A 21,825-nucleotide genomic window follows, 5' to 3' on the forward strand; every position below is an offset into this window, starting at 1 on the left:
CCCCTCAAACCCCGCTGTCAGGGTACATGCCTTCCTGGTTTCCGCTCTGCTTTTTTCCCCGTCTCCGATCAGTTACGATGATCACGTGATCACTTCGGCTCAATTTGACAGACAGTATGTCAAATAAAGGGTTAGCTGACTGCCCGTAAAAATAAAGATGTGCCCTTCCTTTGGCAGCAATGATTTGAACAGCAGCTTATTGATATGTGGCTTTCTGTTCATTAAATCCACTGTGAATCCCCTGCTCAATGGAGAATAGGTCCTTAAAAACGGCAAATTAGACCTCAAAGGTCCTTAAAATGTCCATAAACAAAAAGCAAGAGCAAGAGTGGGAACCCTGATAATCCGTCCTGGGTTTTGACTTTTGTTGAAGGTTCATAATCCGTCACAAGTTAAAAGTTTTCAATACTAGGACCATTTTTTTCACTACAGTTAGAACATAGCGAGAAAGCTATGCCTTCAACCTGAAAAAGAATGCATCTCTCCTGGATGACAGAATTTACAGAACAGCTGGGTGTCATTATTTACATTGTAAAGGACTACCGCAATATGCCGAAACATAAAGCATTGTGGAATTTATAATGAGCATGAAATATGTACTCAAATGTCTGTTTTGTGAGCCACAGGCTGAATCAATTGTACCACCAAGGTGTAATAAACTGTTAATTCTTCCTGAAGTGTCTCTGTTATGTTCTCACACACACACACCACTCTTGTCCCCGTAGATGGGGTTGCCTCCACGCTTCCTTATCTCTAAGGCCTATTTCTTCAATCTTTTCAGTTTATTGATTTCTGATGTGATGACTTTTTTTTTTCATTTCTGAATTTCCTTTTATATTCTTTTGTCCTATGTTTTTCCGCTTTAATGCTCTCTGTTATTCGAATAATAACTCCACTTGTATGATGGTCGTAGAACTCTTTATTTTTGCGACCGTCCACCTTAACCCACAGAAGGATCACCTGTCATACGTTACACAAAACCCGTGCTGGACATTCTCTGCATGTGAAAAGTAAAAAACTTAAAACGACTATATTAAATCCTGTTCATTTTACTTGTATGGACTGTGCTTGCCATTGATTTTCTTTTTCCATCCAAAATTAAGAGTGCATCATGGATGGGAACAGCGCCCGGCCTACTCCAACACACCTGATTCAATTGTTCATGATAGTTTGAGGCTTCTCCAGAGCTGATCATTTGCATCATATGTGTTGGAGTCAGGAGGGATCCAAAACAGGCAGGGTATGGCTCTCGCGGAACCAGAGTTCCCTATCCCTGTGCTAGGGGGCCTAGGTTAACAGGGTGGGATGTACAAGGGCCACTGGCAGAAAATATTGCAGTTTATGCTTCATTTTGAATGTTGATTTATGTTTTAACAATAGATAAATGAATCTAAATTAGTGTGTGTTACACGCACACACACACAGTAGACATAGCAAAATTAATTTGCTGAAAATGAAATGAATACCGGTAGTTCAGTTTTGCCGTACGCAATTTATCATTCAGCGAAGGAAGAAAACATCACTTCCGGATTCCGGCATTCTCATCAAATTCGACCCAAGGGAGAACATCTAGCTTTTATTTTGGAAGCAGAACGATCGCTTCCTGTAAAAACGACACTGGGACACTCAGGCTTTAATTGACGCGACTCCGCTGACCGGATTCAAGTGTTTCCATATGACCGGTTATTCGCTCACAGGATACGTGCACGCATTGCGGTTCTTATTTTGAACAAGACCTGGACGCTAACAGAGACAAAGAAGGAGAAGAGTGTGATACACATGCCAAATGACAGATTTATATCAGGAACCGGAGTGGGCAGCGCACACAGAGCGGAGTTTGTTTTAATGTTGTCGTTTGTTTAAATGGTCATCGGATCATACGTTTTTTTGACTACATAAAAATGCACCTTGTGGGAATTTTGCTTTTACTGGTGTATAGCAACTTCGCCAGCGACTTCAGTGACAGCGACTACTACGAATATGACGAGCAGATGCACGAGGAAGAGTCTGTAAGTTTGACAAAAACAAAGTACAGTACCTGCATATTTTCCCATCACCTGTTGCACGTCCCAAATCTCCCCGCTCACTTGTCTTATTATTATTGTTTTTGTTATTATTATTTTACAAAATACACGTGATCTAGACTTTATTGTTGGGTTCTGTAATACTTTTCATGCAGTATAATGGATGGTGGTGTATATCCAATTCATATGACTAATTTTACCTATTATACCAACAATCAAATGGGAGATATAATTTAATGCACTGGTGCTGAAATTTAAGTCGCCTTTTGTATTTGATTTTTATTTAGTTATTTTTAATTTTGAAGAATGCCAATGAGTATAGGGTTGAAATCGTTGCATACCTTTGCGTTTTAACAAAAACAAACACACAAAAAACAGAGTTTTGTCTTTTGATGCGATTATAGCCGTAATTAGGGGCAAAAACATAAACATGACTCAAGTTAATTTCGTTTTTTTTTTACTTTTACTGTATAACCTCAAAAATAGACCTTATTTCTAGATTGTATGCATTTTTACTTTTGAAGTATAATATCTTCATGGTATTTGTGATGTTTGTGCCTTAGCTAGTGTACAGACATAAGAAAGTATGCGGTTTCTAGCCGTGTATTATTTGTTTACAGACAATGAAACTAATATTGTGTGAAGTCATAATTATTCATTTGTCCTACTTCCCAATAAGTGGTGAATAGCTATTTAAATAACTCCCCTGTTATGTGACGTCAGTCCAAAAGCTGAATTGAAAGAGAGCAATTAGGCTTTTCTAAGTGGAGGGATTAAGAACAAGTGTTTTTAAATTAGCCTGAGAAAAGAGCCAATGAAGACTGATGTCACAGAAATCAAGTGAATGATACTAGTTGGAGAGGATTTAATAAAGAAGTCAATCCCGGGCCATTATGTGGCAATTATTTGACTTTTTGTTAGCCCTTTGCCCTGAAAGCACTTCATTATTTGAAGGACTTTCAACCGGACTACCATAAACACATCTTTTTCTTGGTAGAATGTCATTTGTATTAGAAGTACAAAAAATTTTTTTGTGGGTTTGTGTTCATCAAAAAATAACTGAAGCAAATTCTTACTACTCATTCAACAGTTAATTACCTTTCGTTGCCGTTTTTCTAAGTCACTTTGGTACAATTCTCAGATCAAAATTGAATTTTGCAAATGAGTAAGTGCATTTCTAGAAATAATTTGTACAAATATCAAAACATCATGGTTCCCCTGCAAAAGTCATGTTACTGAGCATGCCAGTGCCATCAGAACAATCTGTGTCGCTGTCGATGAATACGTGGAATTGCCGAGTCAAGTAGTCAACATAACAGTGGACTTTGGAGGCCTGGTGTGATGAAAACTGTCGCTTGAGTTTTAAATGATGCAAAATCAGTGTCCTAAACTGAAAGTTACTGTCCACCTTTGTGTATGAAGAAGACTGATTGCGAGATTCACATTGTACTTTTCCTGTTTGCGCTGTAATTTTTTGACAAAGCAGCATAGCACAAAGAAAGTTAAAATGTGAACACTGGACAACCTCCTTCGGTAAAGTTGTACATGCAACACTGTAAGAATTATAGTTGAGTTTTCTACTTCCTTTGGGGCACAAATTCTCAATAATTATTTTGAGTTGCTCTGTGCTAGGCAGCCCGGTGATTGACTGGTTAGTGTGTCGGCCTCACAGTGCAGAGGTGCAGGGTTCGATTCCGGCTCCGGCCCTCCTGTGTAGAGTTTACATGTTCTCCCTGTGCCAGCGTGGGTTTTCTTCGCTTACTCCCGCATTCCAAAAACATGTGTGGCAGGTTAATGGAACACTCTAAATTGAGTATGGGTTTTTTTGTCAATGTGTGCCCTGAGATTGGCTGGCAACCAGTTTGGGATGTACCCTGCCTAATGTCCGAAGACAGCTGGGATAGGCTCCAGCATGCCCCGTGACCCTTGTGAGGATAAAGCGGATATGAAAATGGATGGATGGATGGATGCTCTGTGTTATTTCAGAAAATGGGTTCATCTTATGCTTGCAGTGTTTCCACAGTTACCTTGAACAAAGTTACAAACCCAATTCCAATGAATTTGTGATGTGTTAAACATAAATAAAAACACAATGCAATAATTTAGAAAACATGTTCAAACTATGTTTAATTGAATACACTGCATAGACAAGAGATTTAGTTTTCAACCTAATAAACATTATTGTTTTAACAACTAATCATTAACTTTATCCTTTATTTGTCCCACACTGGGGAAATTTACAGCCTCCAGCAGCAAGAATAATTTATATATATAAATATATAAAAATCATTTATCAAGTGGCTTTCTTCGACTAAGTGGAAATAATATGACATAAAGAATACAGAGAATAATTTTATTTACATATTTATGAAAATAAAATAACAAATTACATTTGTTATTCTCAGAAAAGTAAGTTTATTAAATTTACTTTTCTGAGAATGTTTAGGCCAGCAGAGAAGGCCTTGCTGGCCCTGACGGAATGCCACTGCAGAAATATCTTTGTGCACTGTGATGGATATTATTGTACATATTGCCAGCTGCTAAAGATAATTTTGTTTGCACAAATGCAGTGAACACTACAATGTGTGAGCTGCAATTACGGTAAAGTCAATATTTAACACCGTTCTCCATCTATTCACAATATAGTGTATATAATGTATAAGCAATCCAAAAATATTTCATGAATATCTAGAACAGGGTGCCCAAACTCTTTGGAACGAAGATCGACTTTTCGATCAACCAACCTCCCGGGATCGCTCCTTACTGTGCAGGCACACACACACACACATACACGCACGCCATGATAAGAAACAGCCTGACACGGAGGCATGCGATTTTGCAGCCTGTTAACTATCGTAGCTCACATGTACCGTTTTAAAGTGCTTCCCTGGCCCTCTAGATTCCTATTCTTTGCCCTCAGTGAATTGTACACGAAGAAAACTCTGAATGAGAATAATGACGATAAAAGATATAGCGCAACAGCTCTGATCACAAGCTGCAATTGCAGACTACTGAGCGCTAACAACATCCAGTGACGTAATCATGCGCCACCGTAAATTCAAAATTACCTGCATTATTTTATTAAATATATTTTTTTGTGAAAATGAGACTGATAGGATGATTAGGGTGCAGTGTACACGAACACAAAAAGTATATTACTAACATGTACAAAGACACACATATGGTTGTGGTTTTTTTTCCCTCCTCTACACCCGGATCTACTTGGGACCAGCCCTAGATCTACCGGTCGATCAGGATCAACATAATGGGCACCCCTGATCTAGAATATCTGATCAAATTGTGACTTTGTCATGGCATAAAGAGATCTGATTTATATATTTTCTCAAGGAAAGTGTTGTTTTCTTATGGTTTCAGGACTCTTCACCGGAGCCAGACATGGAAGAGAGGTTGCGCTCAGCTTCCAGTGTTGATGAATTGATGAGTCTTATCTACCCATTCTACTGGGCTGCTCTCAAGTGTAAATCTAAATTACCCTTTGCTTCTGTGTCCAAACTGTCTCACCACCTGGAGCCGTTAATCGAAACAGATCAGACAAACTTCGCGGCTGCCTACCTCAACTTGGATGTTCTGAAAAGTAGGTTTGATTTCTGTTGGGGTTTTTTTTTTCTCCCCTCTGGATTCACTCTCACTTTACAAAGCCAATTCAAATAGCGTTGGGACGTTGTGTTAAACATAAATACAGAATTCAATTATTTGTAAATCGATTTGTAAATCCCGGATACAAGCGGCTGAAATGAGTTTTCTCCGCAGGGTGTCCGGGCTCTCCCTTAGAGATAAGGTGAGAAGCTCAGTCATCCGGGAGGGGCTCAGAGTCGAGCCGCTTCTCCTCCACATCGAGAGGAGCCAGATGAGGTGGCTTGGGCATCTGATTCGGATGCCTCCTGAACGCCTCCCTGGTGAGGTGTTCCGGGCATGTCCCACCGGGAGGAGACCCCGAGGAAGACCCAGGACACGCTGGAGAGACTATGTCACCCAGCTGGCCTGGGAACGCCTCGGGATCCCCCGGGGAGAGCTGGAAGAAGTAGCTAGGGAGACGGAAGTCTGGGCTTCCCTGCTAAAGCTGTTGCCCCCGCGACCTGGCCCCGGATAAGCGGTAGATGATGGATTTGATTGAATACACTGCTAAGACAAGATTTTTAATGTTTACAGTGATAAACTTTGTTTTTAGCAAATAACCATAAACTTTGAATTTTATGGCTGCAACCCGTTCTAAAAAACTGGGACAGGGTCATGTTTACCACTGCGTCCGATCACTTTTTTTTTAATGAACAACATTCAAGTTCCTGGGAATCACAGTCTCCCAGGACATGAAGTGGGAAGTCAACACCATCTCCATCCTGAAAAGGGCCCAGCAGAGGATGTACTTCCTGAGGCTGCTGAGGAAGCATGGCCTGCCACAGGAGGTGCTACGACAGTTCTACACGGCAGTCATCGAATCAATCCTGTGTTCTTCCATCACGGTTTGGTTTGGGGCCGCCACAAAAAAGGACAAAATCCGACTTCAACGGACAATTAGGACGGCGGAAAAAAATCATTGGCAGCGCCCTACCCACTCTTGAGGACTTGCACACTGCAAGAATCAAGACAAGGGCACGGAAAATCCTCCTGGATCCCCCGCACCCTGCCCACCACCTTTTCCAGCTAGTCCCTTCAGGCAGACGCTACAGATCCATGCGCACCAAATCCAGTAGACACTTAAACAGCTTCTTCCCTCTAGCCATTAACTCCTTAAACAGTCACTGACATAGTCACTCTTCTTGCACCAAAAAATGGTACTACAAAACTACTGGTATACTCTAAAATGGTTCAATGATTTTGTTGTTTACGATGATACTAATGCAGCGTTTTATACCGGAGACAAATTCCTTGTGTGTTCTACATACTTGGCCAATATTGATGATTCTGATTCAATAAAGGTTTGGGAACTGAGGACAATAATTGCTAAAGCTTTGTGGGTGGAATTCCTTCCCATTCTTGCTTCAGCTGTTCAACAGTCCGGGGTCTCCGTATTTTACACTTCATGATGCAGCACACATTTTCAATGGGAGACAGGTCTGTACTGCAGGGAGTCCAGTATAGTACCCACATTCTGACTATGAAGCCACGCTGTTGTAACGTGGAGAATGTGGTTTGGCATGGTTTTGCTGAAGCAGGGGTGTCCATGAAAAAGGCGTTTCTTGCATGGCAGCATGTTTCTCCGAAACCTGTGTGTACCCTTCACCTTCACAGATGTGGAAATTATCTATGCCAGTGCCACTAACACAGCCCCATACCATCACAGATACTGGTTTTTAAACTTTCTGTCCATATCAGTCCGAACGGTTCTTTTCCTCGATGGCCTGGTGGACACGACGTCCACCATATCCCAAAACATATTGAAATGTGGACTCATCAGACCACAGAACACTTTTCCTCTTTGCATCAATCCATCTTAGATGAGCTCGGTCCAAAGGAGGCGGTGGCATTTCTGGGTTTTGTTGATAAATGGCTTGTGCTTTGCATCATAGAATTTTAAGTTGCATTTATGGCTGCAGCGCTGAACTGTATTTAGTGATGCAGTATTGGTTTTCTGAAGTGGTCCTGAGCCCACAAGGTTTTAATTTATTTTTTTTAATGCATTGGCGCCTGAGAGATATTCAATATTTCTCCAGATGTCTTTGAGGATATGATGGATTGTAAATTATTATTGTGCGGACCTTCGTCATGGTTTCACAAAGTAGAATGCATTTCGTGACCAAAACATACACAATTCAATACATTCATGGTCAGGGCAGGAAAATATTGTGACAAATGAATGGATTTTTTTGTCATGGTGCATTATAGATCTGATTTGTATTCATAAGCGGTGGCCCAGTCGTCCAGTGGCGAGCACGTCGGCTTCACAGTGCAGTTACCGGAGTGTGGAGTTTGCATGTTCTCCCTGGGCCTGCGTGGGTTTTCTCCGGGTGCTCCGGTTTCCTCCCACATTCCAAAAAACATGCGTGGCAGGCTGATTGGACGCTCTAAATTGTCCCAAGGTGTGAGTGTGAGCGTGGATGGTTGTTCGTCTCTGTGTGCCCTGCGATTGGCTGGCAACTGATTCAGGGTGTCCCCCGCCTATTGCCCGAAGACGGCTGGGATAGCTACCTAGTTGTTGTCATCTGTTGGTCTATTTTTGTGACCGAAATAAAGATCAGATAACATTTCATGACCAATCTATGTAGAAATCCAGTTAATTCCATAGGATTACCATCTTGTGCTTTTTCTAAAAAAAATAGCACATGTTTCTCCCCTTGAGAAAATGAAGGAAACCCTGACTGATGATGAATAGAGGCCATTGCAACAGTCAGGATGAGAAAAAAAACTGTCCTGGTTCTAGAAATAATCCTCATCTGGTATAAGATAAAATGAATAAATAAATGACCTTGGGTTGATTCGCTTGGAATTTTAAAAAAAATAATAGGACATCCGTTTTGGTGACCTCAGTACAGTACTATTGCTATTATGTAAAGCAGTTCCACACCACTGCAAACTACAACTTCAGGAGCACCTCAAGGGGGAGAAAAGTGAGAAGAATGACAAAGACTGATGGGGAAACTTGATGTTTGAGTGGGGCCTGACACATTAGAAGCACATATTGATGAACCTTGGATATTCTGTGTGCAGGTGTAGAATCAGAGTGGAGAAAGACTCAGTGCAGACCCAGGGAAGTGTGTGTCGACGTGGGCAGGGAATTTGGTGTACCCACCAACATCTTCTATAAACCACCATGTGTGTCCGTCTACAGATGTGGAGGATGTTGCCACTCTGAAGACAAACAATGCAGGAATATTTCAACTGGTTACCTCAGCAAAACTGTAAGATCACACCTCTTTTCTCAATTGTCACTACTCTTGTGAGGCTGCTACTGTATTGTCTCATTTATGATATCACATCATCTATCAAATCCATAATGCATCAATTCATTTGGTGTTCGTGGCTAAAAAACGTTTTTAGTAGAACATTTTTTATATATAAAAATTAATGTAACCTCATCCTGATGAAATAGTTTACTTACTGACCGCCACACACTTTGACTATATTTGGTCTGATTGCAGTTGTGCTGTTTGCTGCTTATTGCTATATCTGTTGTGCTTATTTTGTTTGTAAATTATACACAACGGGCGGCCCGGTAGTCCAGTGGTTAGCACGTCGGCTTCACAGTGCAGAGGTACCGGGTTCGATTCCAGCTCCGGCCTCCCTGTGTGGAGTTTGCATGTTCTCCCCGGGCCTGCGTGGGTTTTCTCCGGGTGCTCCGGTTTCCTCCCACATTCCAAAAACATGCGTGGCAGGCTGATTGAACACTCTAAATTGTCCCTAGGTCTGAGTGTGAGCGTGGATGGTTGTTCGTCTCTGTGTGCCCTGTGATTGGCTGGCAACCGATTCAGGGTGTCCCCCGCCTACTGCCCGAAGACAGCTGGGATAGGCTCCAGCACCCCCCGCGACCCGAGTGAGGATCAAGCGGCTCGGAAGATGAATGAATGAATGAATTATACACAACTACCGGGTAAGCTATCATGTGCCTGAAAGCTGGCGCGCGTTAGCTTAAGCTAACTTGCTTTAAATGAAAAAGTACAAATAAAAATGTATTTTAAAAAATCATTTAATAATAATCATTTAATAAAAATCATTTATTGCCTCTTTTACGATACTTATGTTAGCTGAATTTAAGCTGCTGTTGATTATCAGGTATTTGCAATATTCAATAGTGATGTTGCATTTATGACATGTAATTGCATTGTCTTTCACTCACAGGAAACCGGGGTGGAAGTCAATGGCCAAAAACACAGGTTTTCCAAGTACTTATTATAATTTTTGAGAATGACTTGTAGTACAAGCAATTTCATTTCTAGACTGTACTAAAAAAAAGAAATGCTATTTGATATGTACACACAGAATGCCACGTGTTTTCAAACAAGGCAAAGTTAATTTGTTTTTGGGAAAAGGTAAATTTAAATCTTACAGCTAACATTTATTGTTTAAGAGGGAAGAAATTTCATCTGTGCTGTTTGTTGCACATACAGCACATTTGACAAAGTTGTGTATGGTACTTGATTCTTCAACAGCTTGGAAGAGGGTGTACATTGTACAGGGGTGACCAACCCGCGGCTCGCGAGCTGCGTGCGGCTCTTGGGCTGGTTCAATGCGGCTCCCGGGCTTACACATGACAAGCGTGGAAAACGCCTGCTCGGTGGCGATGACATTTGCAGTAGCATTCACTGCGCTGGATATGTTTGCACGTGTGCCGAGTGTGTGCGACCAGTGCGCAGTTGCGCAGCTTAGAGGGAACATCGGTGCCGTTTCATCTCCATTGAACGTAAATCTAAATGAAAGTTACCTTTCATTGCAATGCCTCGCATCGGAAACTTCATTTGTCTCGAAGCATAAGGCAATTTCCTAGCTGATGCTCTGCTCCCTACCGGTATGGAAGAGTAATGCATGATTACTCTTCCAGGCGATCAACCACACAGGCATAAATATGGCATAATTTCCCACGGCACGCACAGGGTTTGAAAAACACTGATCTAAGTGACTTCAACACAATCAATGTATCCCAGTCCCTGTGATTAAATGTTACATATTTTTTCAACAAGATTACTATTGTGAGATTAATCCTCTCGAGCTGTCCTGATGACAGTCGGTAGTGACTAAAGAGAAGCTTTCCGTCTTATGAGACATTGAGTCGAGTATCTGACATGCTTGATCTTTTTTAACTTACAAGTTAAAAAAAACATCTTGTGTGTGGAAAAAAAGCCTGAATGTGAATCTGTGTTGTTAATTTTGTTATGTTTTGGATGCCCTCGAATGTCGGAGCATGTGTGTAAGGGTTAGATCAGGGGTGGGCAATTATTTTCCCGGGGTGGCCAAATGAGAAGCAGAAAATATTGTGGAGGGCCGGGCCAAAAGTTAGAAATAGAAAATAAAGAAGATAGCACAATGTCTTTGTATGCCAGTAATAATGTAACATTCTCCTCCACCATCACACTCAGCACTGGTTCTCCTCAAGGATGTGTACTAGGCCCCCTGTTGTTCACGCTCTACACATTTGACTGTTCTCCGACTCTTATTAGCTGTCCGGTTTGCAGAAAGTTTTTAACATGATAACAATCAAACCATTCTAGGAAATGTTTACTTACTCGAGCCACAAGCAATTCGCTCTGAGCATTAAAATTGCCAGAATCGGACTGAGTAAGAATCGCTTCCTTGTTTTTCAAAGTCTCGTAGATTTCAGTCTTTCCGACTCCAGGCGTCTCCTGAATGTTTCGTACTTTGTTACTCGCTTCGTTTAATCAGATACATATCACTTTCCCTTCCATGGTCATTACTCTCTACCTCTTTCTCCGTCTTCCCCTCCCTCCCTGTGCTCTGCAACTTGAAGTAACTGCGCCACCTGGTGTTGAAATACATGTCATTACAAGTCCAAACGAAATGAATGCAATCAAACCTTAATTGTGCACCAATCTTCGGCGGGCCGGATTAAAAAGACCAACGGGCCGGATCCGGCCCACGGGCCGTAGTTTGCCCACCCCTGGGTTAGATAATGGATGGATTTTAGTTAGTCTTTGCAATTCTTTTAGCCACCAAGTGTGAGACTCTCAAGCCACTTATATTTGCTGAATAATCAGTTTTAAAGTCTTCAAAGACTCATTGGAGAGCTGTTCACTCCGTATTGTGCAGAGCAAGCTTTTTTTGCGCGTTGCGGATCAGCTGTCCATATTACAAGTAGGGCTTCTGGTATTGCACCCTTCTTGTTCTTCTAGGGCAGAGGCTCTTGTGTTGAATCCTCATAGGCCTTTTCGCCATTGCAAAGAAACTTTTCAAAATACGTTACAGTTTGCAGTCATTAACGGATATAATGGAAAGAATCCGGTGACTTTTCAAAATAATACATTTTCTGCCTCAGATCTTGTAAATGAACCACAAGAACAGTGTGTGTGTATGTATATATATATATATATATATATATATATATATTATATATACAGTATACACACACACACAAATATATGCATAAAAAATATATGCCAACTATATATATGGCATATATTTTTTTTTCTTCTTTTTCGTTCATCTGTGCGGCCCACCACAGCCCAGTTCACAATAGCCTGTGTGTTGTGATTAATAACTGTGTTTGGCTCTTTGGGTTCTTGATGTTCTCAGTTGCTTTGGTACTTTTTTTGGGGGGGGAGGGGGGACACAGAACTGGGTTTGTTTTTTCATTCTTGTGTCCAGCCCTGCACTCTTGTTTTTCACTTCGAATTTTGCATGTAATTACGTTTACTTCGCCATTTTCATCTCCGGGCTGCTTCTAGGTCCAAATTTAGGCCCTTCACGTGACAATAGATTCTGATCAGTCATGTACCGTTGTAAAACTTATAACCCCAAAGACTGCATACAACAACCTTGCACGACACACTCATAAAACAAGCAGTAATAGATTCAACTTAAGAGCAACATATATAATTGTGTCATTGTGCGACGTCACAGTGTAGGTCCGGCTTCCATATGTAGAGTTTGCATGTTCTCCCCGGGCCTGCGTGGATTTTCTTTGGGTACTCTGGTTTCCTTCCACATTCCAAAACCATCCATGACAGGCTGATTGAACACTCCAAATTGTCCCTAGGTGTGAGTGTGAGTGAGGATCGTTGTTCGATCTATATGCCCTGCGATTGGCTGGCAACCGGTTCAGGGTGTCCCCTGCCTACTGCCCGAAGACAGCTGGGATGGGCTCCAGTACGCCCCCCCAACCTTGTGAGATACACCCTGAGCTGGTTGCCAGCCAATCGCATGGCAATATATGAATCCGCAAATCCGCAAAAATACTTGAACTGCGAATATACAGGGACAACTACAGTATAAGTCTATTCATTTTCGTATCCACTTCATTTAAAAAAAGTCATATATAATTAGTTAAAAAATGAAAGTAATGAAATGAAAATGTATGTTTGTGGATTATTATGCTGTTGTCGTTGCTTATTGCAATCCAACTACGAGCAATCTAGGTTTTGCCTTACCTGAATGGTTCCACGGAAAGTGTCCTCCTTTTGACAATTTTAAGATAAATAAGGTTAAACATTTTAATGTAATGTTTTATTACTATAATACCTGCCATCAATTCTTTCATTTTGCAGCTTTTTGAAATCACAGTACCAATTGCCCAAGGCACGAAGCCAGTGACTATTAGTGTGGCCAATCACACACAGTGCAGTTGTTTGTCTAAGCTTGACAGCTCCAAACAAGTCCACGGCATCATCAGGAGATCCCTGACCGAGTAAGTACCGAACACATATTTATTAAATGCAGTGATATATTGTCTGGCGACCCGGTAGTCCAGTGGTTAGCACATCGGCTTCACAGTGCAGAGGTACCGGGTTCGATTCCAGCTCCGGCCTCGCTGTGTGGAGTTTGCATGTTCTCCCCGGGCCTGCGTGGGTTTTCTCCGGGTGCTCCGGTTTCCTCCCACATTCCAAAAACATGTGTAGCAGGCTGATTGAACACTCTAAATTGTCCCTCGGTGTGAATGTGAGCGTGGATGTTTGTTCGTCTCTGTGTGCCCTGCGATTGGCTGGTTCAGGGTGTCCCCCGCCTACTGCCTGGAGACAGCTGGGATAGGCTCCAGCACCCCCCGCGGAGCTCGGCATACTTTGCATGAAGGGCACGAATGGCCACGAAGGCATCCCAAAAAAAATTAAGCTCATTAAAAGAAAAAAACAAACAAAAAGAAAAAAACAACAAAATAAAAATAATCCGAATAATAATGGGATATAATATTTCTAATAAACGTTTTTTGAAGAATGTTAAATAATATACAGTATGTCATACAAAAATAACAGGCTTATTTTCGCGAAAAAAGATTAATCTCCTGTGCGTATATCTCGTCTGTCTACCTTTGGTGCCCCAGCCCCTTTCTTTCATTCTTTCATAGTTTGTTACATTATGCTTCAATCGCAAATTTGGCAGACGTGTATTTTTGGATATCTGGACATGTCGTCGAAAAAGGCATCAGGAATCGGGAGTGGAAAAGAGGAAAAGAAAAAAAAAACAGCAAGATGACGCTCACGCGTCTCTTGCAGGTAAGACAATGTTTTAAATAATTGTTTGTTTATTTTATTACAGCCATGTTTAGATGATGTGTTTACATGCTCTTCGGCAATGCGATAATTACAAAAACATAGTTTACATGGTTCAGTCAACAGTTCAATTTATTTCCAAATACATAATGAACAACTCTTGGTCGCAGTGTAGGCTTTCCTTTCATCCTAAAAAAAAATATATATATATATATATATTGCCAAAAACAATCCAAAATGCTGTTGTGGAAAACTAGTGACCCGCGCAGTGATTACACTATGGAAATTAAATGTAATTTTATGAGACAACGTTGTTTTATATGCAATGACAATGCCAACATTCTTGAGAGGTTTATTGGCCAAGAGTGACGTGTATAGCTAAAAACTGTATTTTGGAAGAAAAATAAAGAAATCGATCCATCAAAGTTGTCACTGTTTTCACATTGTCCAAAATATTTATATAATGCCATATGACTCCTTGTCTATAAAGGTAGAATATTGAAATGTTCATGTGACTGTGTTTTCAAATATAGGCCGACATAATAACATGATTAATTTTGAAAATATTTGTACCGTCGTTCAAAGCTATATTTCACTGTAGAATCCTTGGATATTTTGTCTTGTATTTCTGAATACAGGACCAATGCTTCAATATCTTCAAGGAGGAACTCAAGTGCAAGTGAAAGTTTCAGAAGAGCAATCATCCACCACAAGTAGTTAAGATCAGCCGTCAACCAACCGATCGATAGGCTTTGCAGCAGCAGACAGCATTTTGGTGCCATCTTTTGTGTTTTACAAAGACTTGAATATTATTATTTATCTCTTATTTTTGTGAAAGTTTTTGAAACATAATATGGACAAAATAAAATAAAGCAAAACTGAGATTTACTCAGATATTGTTCATTTGTGTCAGTGGTGGAGCAGGGGTGGGCGGAGGGGGCACCACATAGCATTTATGATTAGGGCACCAAAATGGCTGGCACCGGCCCGGGGCTGGACAACACGTTCAGTGATACATTCCAAACATTCAGTTTGGTGATGAAAATTGAACATATAACAGATCAAAATTACTCATTTGAACAGACAACTGGGTTCGGACAATAAAGCAGTGCAAAAAGTATTTATCTCGTATCATGTAACCACATATAGGTCTCGAGCAACTAACCTAGTTGAGTTTTCACTACAATGTTAACTCTTCAATATTATATCACTACAACACTGCCACAGCACAATTATGAATTTGGAAACATCAACAAATTCCATTTTCATGAACAAATGTGGCAAAAAAAGCGGTTCAGTAGGCAAATGGCAATGAATCCACCAGCCCTCCCGGAATATGCTGGGAGCGAGGCCAAAAGATAAAAAGACCACAGCCATGAGGTAATGGGCATAGTAGATGAGAAGATTTTCCACAGGCACACACAGAATAGGAACCAATGAATTCCACAATGTCAGCCTTGATTTCTGGCCACCAAAACCTTCGCACGATGAGAGAGTGGGTACCCTGGATTCCCGGGTAGCACACTATCCTAGATTCGTGCCTCCACTGCAACACCTCCAGGCCGCAATTTGCAAGGCACAAATAACAATTTCCTTTTGTATTTTTTTGTCCTATTTTTCCCCAATTTAATGCTCTCATCAACATGGAATCATGCATCAGTTTTCTATGTTCAAAATGCAAATATTTACTGAAATAACAATTTTGATTTTCACACATAATGTCTCACACAATATTACCGTCCATCAACAACAGTGAAAAATATTTTGTCACACAACAGCTGCTTTAATAGCTCTTTTTATGGAATCAAAACAGAGCAATATAACATTATAAAGTGCATATCTAAGGTAAACTAGTACTCAGCCAATAGTGGATTTAAACCATGGTTGCATACTTCGTTTTTCTCAAGTTTGCTTTGAACACAGCAGTCAGGCTATGTTGATTCTGTTGGCCCTTGCGCGGAAGTCTCTCTCCGGTTTTGTGTAGACATCATTTCGGATGACTACACTTGGTTCGATGACAACACTGGAGACGTTTTATTTTCGCTCGGTCGCTACCAGTGCACCGCTGAACTTTTGTCATGTCACCTCCTCAGCACACTGTCACTGTCAGACTAACACAGAGAAGCCCCACTCGCTCTATTTATATGGACACGGAACACTGTAACCTTCCACACAAAATAGTTCCAAACAAGTAACAATTGCGTCAGTGGCATACATCGTACACCTGTATGATACAGGTAACTTTGGGTCTTGTCAGTGGAAAAATCTGGCAACTTTCTAAAAGTAAACTAAACTAAACTCTTGAAGTATCTGTTTTCGGTGTCTCGAGCTGCTGTGGCTGGCAAAGCTGCTGTGGCTGGCAAAACAAACGTGCGTGGACCTATGCTGTGCTTTTGTTGTTTGGTTTCTGGTGTATTTATAGAGCAACGTAACATCCGCTGTGACGTGTGCTGTGTTAATCTCGTGAAAAAAAAAAATAATCCCATTCAAATTTATTTAAATTAATGCCAATAACGCTGGTGCGTTTCGGCTGCCGCTGCTCAACCCGTATTGTTTTGTGTTTTTTGTTATTGTAAAGCGTCATTGGGTATCTTGAAAGGCGCTTATAAATAAAATGTATTATTATTATCATTATTATTATTATTATTATAAAAACGCACGAAACTGACAGCTCTAATCTATATATGTATATATACTGTATGTATACCTGTATATACCGTGTATAGATATAGATATAGATATAGATATAGATATAGATACAAAGTAAAATTCCTCTTCACACCCCTCGGGTAGTGTCCTCATTCAGCTAGGATCCTTGAGGGTTCGGCGCAGTATCCTTGCTGTTCCCAGCACTGCGCTTTTCTGGACTGAGATGTCCGATGTTGTTCCCGGGATCTGTTGCAACCACTCATCTAGTTTGGGGGTCACTGCCCCGAGTGCTCCGACCACCACAGCCACGACTGTCACCTTTACCTTCCAGGCCCTCTCCAGCTCCTCTCTGAGCCCTCGGTATTTCTCGAGTTTCTCGTGTTCCTACTTTCTGATGTTTCCATCACTTGGGATCGCGACATCCACTACAACGGCTTTCCTCTGCCCTTTATCTATGATCACGATATCTGGTTGGTTCGCCATTACCATCTTGTCAGTCTGGATCTGGAAGTCCTACAGGATCTTCGCTTGGTCATTCTCCACCACCTGCGGAGGTGTTTCACATTTTGACCTTGGGGTTTCCAGTCCATACTCCGCACAGATGTTTCGGTAGACTATGCCAGCCACCTGGTTATGGCTTTCCCTGCCAGCATCTTACACCCTGCAGTTATGTGTTGGATCGTCTCAGGTGCCTCTTTGCACAACCTACACCTTGGGTCTTGTCTGGTGTGGTATATCTGGGCCTCGATGGCTCTGGTGTTCAGGGCCTGCTCCTGAGCAGCCAGGATGAGTGCCTCTGTGCTGTCCATCAATGAAAATTTGTATCATCTTTTGTTAATTGGTTTTATTAAATGTACTGTAGATGTTTTTGGGCTTTTGTTAATTTGCTTTCTTGAATTTAAAATTGTTTGAGCTTCTGCTGTCAGCTGTGGCTGGATATGCTGCGTTTTATGCTGTGAGCAGGCATGCTGATTTCAAGCTTGTTTGCCTGGCTCTTTGTTAATTTATTTATTTATATTATAATTTTAATTTACTACTCTTTCCTTTCATTACTGTACAAACATTTTGATTCGAAATTAGTTTTATCACAGCTGTGGTTGTTGTGAATGTGCTATATATATAGATTTGAGTTGAGTCCCTTTGCCTCTTACTCTGAATATGAAATTGTTTCCTAAATATTTACACTTTGATCCTCTCCTCTTTCATCTATAACTGCTTCAGACAACAAAGTGTATGCAGAAAAGTGGTGAAGATTGCACGGCTGTCAGTGTCCTTAAAGTTATTTTGACTTCAAAATGGCGCCGCGAGAGTGGCTGCCTTTCCAGCAGCTCCTATATTTGTTGTCCTACTTCTTCCTTTCATAACGTTGCTGCTGTGAATCGGGAATTTCTCCATTGCGAGACTAATCAAGGTTTTCTTATCTTATCTTATATGTGTTTCAGGTGTTCCATCGCCAGTCAGACCTGTGCCCCAAATGAAGCTTGGAGCAGCAGACATTGTCTGTGTGTCAGCACAACCAGTGAATATCCACCATCGCTTCCTCTTCCAAGCTCACCCAAACTTGGTGAGCGTTTGCACATTTTCTCACCAAAAGGCTGCATGTATTGTGTCTTTCTCTGTTCAGTTCATCAAAGCAAGCTGGAGGAAATACTGGGAATGTAAAACTTATACCAAAATCACATTTTATGAATTACATTCTTTCACTAATTCGGTTATTTCACATTATAAATTAAATGTACAAATCAAGAATTAAAAGATCAATTCGTTCTACAGGGGAACTGCCAATGTCAACACAATGCATTCCGGGATCCTGGTATGACTCCAATTTATTTTTATTTGAAACCAATTGCAGATGCACCTCAAACATCCATTTTTAATGTTCTACCATACAAGCGTAAATAAATCAAATCTCTTGCACAATCAGCCTCTACATCTTCACAAAGTAAAAATAAAATAAAAATCTACATCTACTCTCTCTTTTCATACCAGACAGGTTACTCGTAAAGAGGCATGACTTAGAGCAATCCTGTCGTGTGGTTACAATCTAGGTATTTTTGGAATTTGAAAAATGTACACTATATGGTGGTACAGTGAAACTCCTCTACAATGAAACCATGTTTGCAGCAAGAAAATTTTCACAACAAGGGGGTTTTCACAGTAGCAAATTTGATCTCAGATGTAAACACACACACACACACACACACACACACACACACGTGTACACACACAAACGTATGTGTACTATTTATTTTTATTCCAATAGTGCATAAGTATGAGCACATTTATTTGACACTTCTATAGTTAGTGTAGAAAGAAAAAAAGTGAAAGAAATTGCGAAATTCACTTTCACATTCACTTTCACTTACCGTATTTTCACGACCATTCGACGCACCGTACAGTTGGGCGCAGTCATTTTCTGTATTTTACACATAGACAAGCTATAAGCGCCAGCTTATAAACATACGGCATACATGCGCGCACGCTAAAAACACGTTAGCTTGAAGCATACGGAAGCATGCCAAGACATACAGATACAAGCTAAAAACATGTTTTTGAAAAGGCAACGGAAGCAAAACTGAGTTCCATTGCATTTTATTTAGCCATCGTACAATGTACTCACATTTTTTGATCAATACTGTAACTCACTTCTCTTCAGTGTCCATCAAAAATGCCTCCATAAACTTCAACTTGTTCAGAATTCAGCAGCCCGGATCATCACGAGAAACCCCTCCTTCCATCATATCACCCCCATCCTCCGACAGCTCCACTGGCTTCCTGTCAAATTTAGAATTAACTTCAAATTACTTCTCTATACATTCAAAGCCATCCATAACCTTCTTCTTCAAATTTCCATTCCCTCTCGCTCACTCAGGTCCCCATCCTCCCTCCACCCTGGGGAGGGTTTGCTGGGAATGGTGGCTGCAGCCACAGTCGAATACGGCTGGGTTGCTTCCATTGATTTGGAAAGCTTTGCGCTTACTGTACAGTAGGATTCAATATGCACCAAAAAACTGGAATCTGCTCTTGTACTAAGAAAATAAATAAATAAACAAATACATCAAAAATACATACTAAATCGACATACGAAAATCCAAATGGTCTGTGCATGGTGATACAATGAATGAAACAAGAAAATATAATAATAACACAGATGTGTAACTCTTCTTGCTTTTCCTCCTCCCTATCTCTACAGATACATTCTCAGCAAATGTATGTGGCCCACATAAGGAACTGGATGCGGAAACCTGTCAGTGTGTGTGTCAGCGCCTAGATCCAACTCAACACTGTGGCACTAACCGCCACTTTGACCGTAATACTTGCCAGTGTGTCTGCAGTACCTCACCTTACCACTCATGCCCACAAAACCACATCTACAACCTGGATACCTGTCAGTGCACATGTGGCAAGACTTGTCCAAGGCACCAGCCGCTCAATAAAACAAAATGCTCCTGCGAATGTAATGAGTCACCCAATAAGTGTTTTCTAAAAGGACGCAGGTTTCATCACGCTACTTGCAGGTAAGACACACTGCTACTTATTCTTTTTAGTTCAATAAAAATCTAAGTTCTAGCTAGACAATACCATATGAAAAGCGCATTACAAAACTTGTCAAATCTTTGCAAAACATGAAAATCTCTGTAAATCACACTCCATTTTCTTTTTTGTTGCAGTTGTCTCAGGCCTCTGTGTATGGTCAGGAGGCGCAGGTGTGAACCAGGATTTTCATTCAGTGAAGAAGTGTGCCGCTGTGTACCGTCCTACTGGAGACGGCTGGACTAACCACTAAATAATGGAACACTATAAAGTTGCTAATGAGCATTTATAGGACACACAAAATTGTCACCCATATGCCCTATTGACCCGTTTTCCCTGACTGGGTGTCTGAATGGACTGCAATGGCAGCTGTTGACTTCATCCAAAGTAAGGACTCTTAGTTTTTGGTGTGCTTTACGGTATTTTTGACCTAAAATGGGGCCAGAGTAATGTTTTATTATTATAGCTCTTTATGTTACATTCTTTGACGACTACTTGTGAATGTGAATGGTGTCAGCCCTGTGATGGACACGTGAACATTCCAGGCCAGTGTGTACCCCAAAGTCAACTGGGAGAGACTCCAGCTCTTCTATTTCAAATACTGTCACACAATACATAGTGCATGGATGCATTTGTCCCTGAATATTCTCGAAAGATAGTGGTTCACTAATTTATTGTATGTTTGTTTGTTTGTTTGTTTTTCTTATCTGAATATATTGTCAGATGAATCTATGTCCTTGATACACTGTGATCAATACTGTGTTAAAAAAGTGTGATTTAAAATGTGCGTTCTTGTTGGTGGAATTTGTATTCATGTTTGTCCTGTACATTACAGCTATGAAATATCGCATTAATTTCAGCATGTATGCCCGAGGTGAATAACAATGTATTTCAGAATTGAAGCTGATTCAAGAAAATGTTGGTTTTATTAGATGGGAGGCGGCCCGGTAGTCCAGTGGTTAGCACGTCGGCTTCACAGTGCAGAGGTACCGGGTTCGATTCCAGATCCGGCCTCCCTGTGTGGAGTTTGCATGTTCTCCCCGGGCCTGCGTGGGTTTTCTCCGGGTGCTCCGGTTTCCTCCCACATTCCAAAAATATGCATGGCAGGCTGATTGAACACTCTAAATTGTCCCTAGATGTGAGTGTGAGTGCGAATGGTTGTTCGTCTCTATGTGCCCTGCGATTGGCTGGCAACCGATTCAGGGTGTCCCCCGCCTACTGCCCGGAGACGGCTGGGATAGGCTCCAGCACCCCCGCGACCCTAGTGAGGATTAAGCGGTTCGGAAGATGAATGAATGAATGAATGAATGAATATTAGATGGGATGGAGCCATGTTTTTCCTGTTCCTAAGGGTCAAGTTGGAAGAAACATTTTTTCATAGTTAAAATGAAAATGTACTCTTTACCATTTGTCTGTTCATAGTATGCCTGTAAGAGAATTAAAATGTTTTGAAGAATGACTGAACTTTTATTCTCATGCCCCAAAACATGATTTAAATTTAAAAAATG

The 21,825-nt window shown here is 41.0% G+C and overlaps 1 protein-coding gene across 2 annotated transcripts; it reads left to right on the forward strand.

Moving 5' to 3' along the window:
* Window positions 1-1,599: 1,599 nt before the first annotated feature.
* On the forward strand, window positions 1,600-21,773 carry vegfc (vascular endothelial growth factor c). 2 transcript variants are annotated; one of them, XM_052083796.1, is made up of 7 exons: window positions 1,603-2,009; window positions 5,400-5,619; window positions 8,691-8,881; window positions 13,196-13,335; window positions 18,226-18,347; window positions 19,977-20,301; window positions 20,455-21,773. In XM_052083796.1, exons 1-7 carry the CDS (start codon window positions 1,902-1,904, stop codon window positions 20,561-20,563), a joined length of 1,215 nt encoding a protein of 404 aa, XP_051939756.1. In that variant the 5' UTR covers window positions 1,603-1,901; the 3' UTR covers window positions 20,564-21,773. The 2 variants fall into 2 exon arrangements, with proteins under 2 accessions (XP_051939757.1, XP_051939756.1); XM_052083797.1 differs by lacking the exon at window positions 19,977-20,301 and having other exon boundaries at window positions 1,600-2,009.
* The last annotated feature ends 52 nt before the right edge of the window (window positions 21,774-21,825 follow it).

Source organism: Hippocampus zosterae, chromosome 13 (genome assembly GCF_025434085.1).
Source record: "Hippocampus zosterae strain Florida chromosome 13, ASM2543408v3, whole genome shotgun sequence".
Classification (NCBI taxonomy): Eukaryota; Metazoa; Chordata; class Actinopteri; order Syngnathiformes; family Syngnathidae; genus Hippocampus; species Hippocampus zosterae.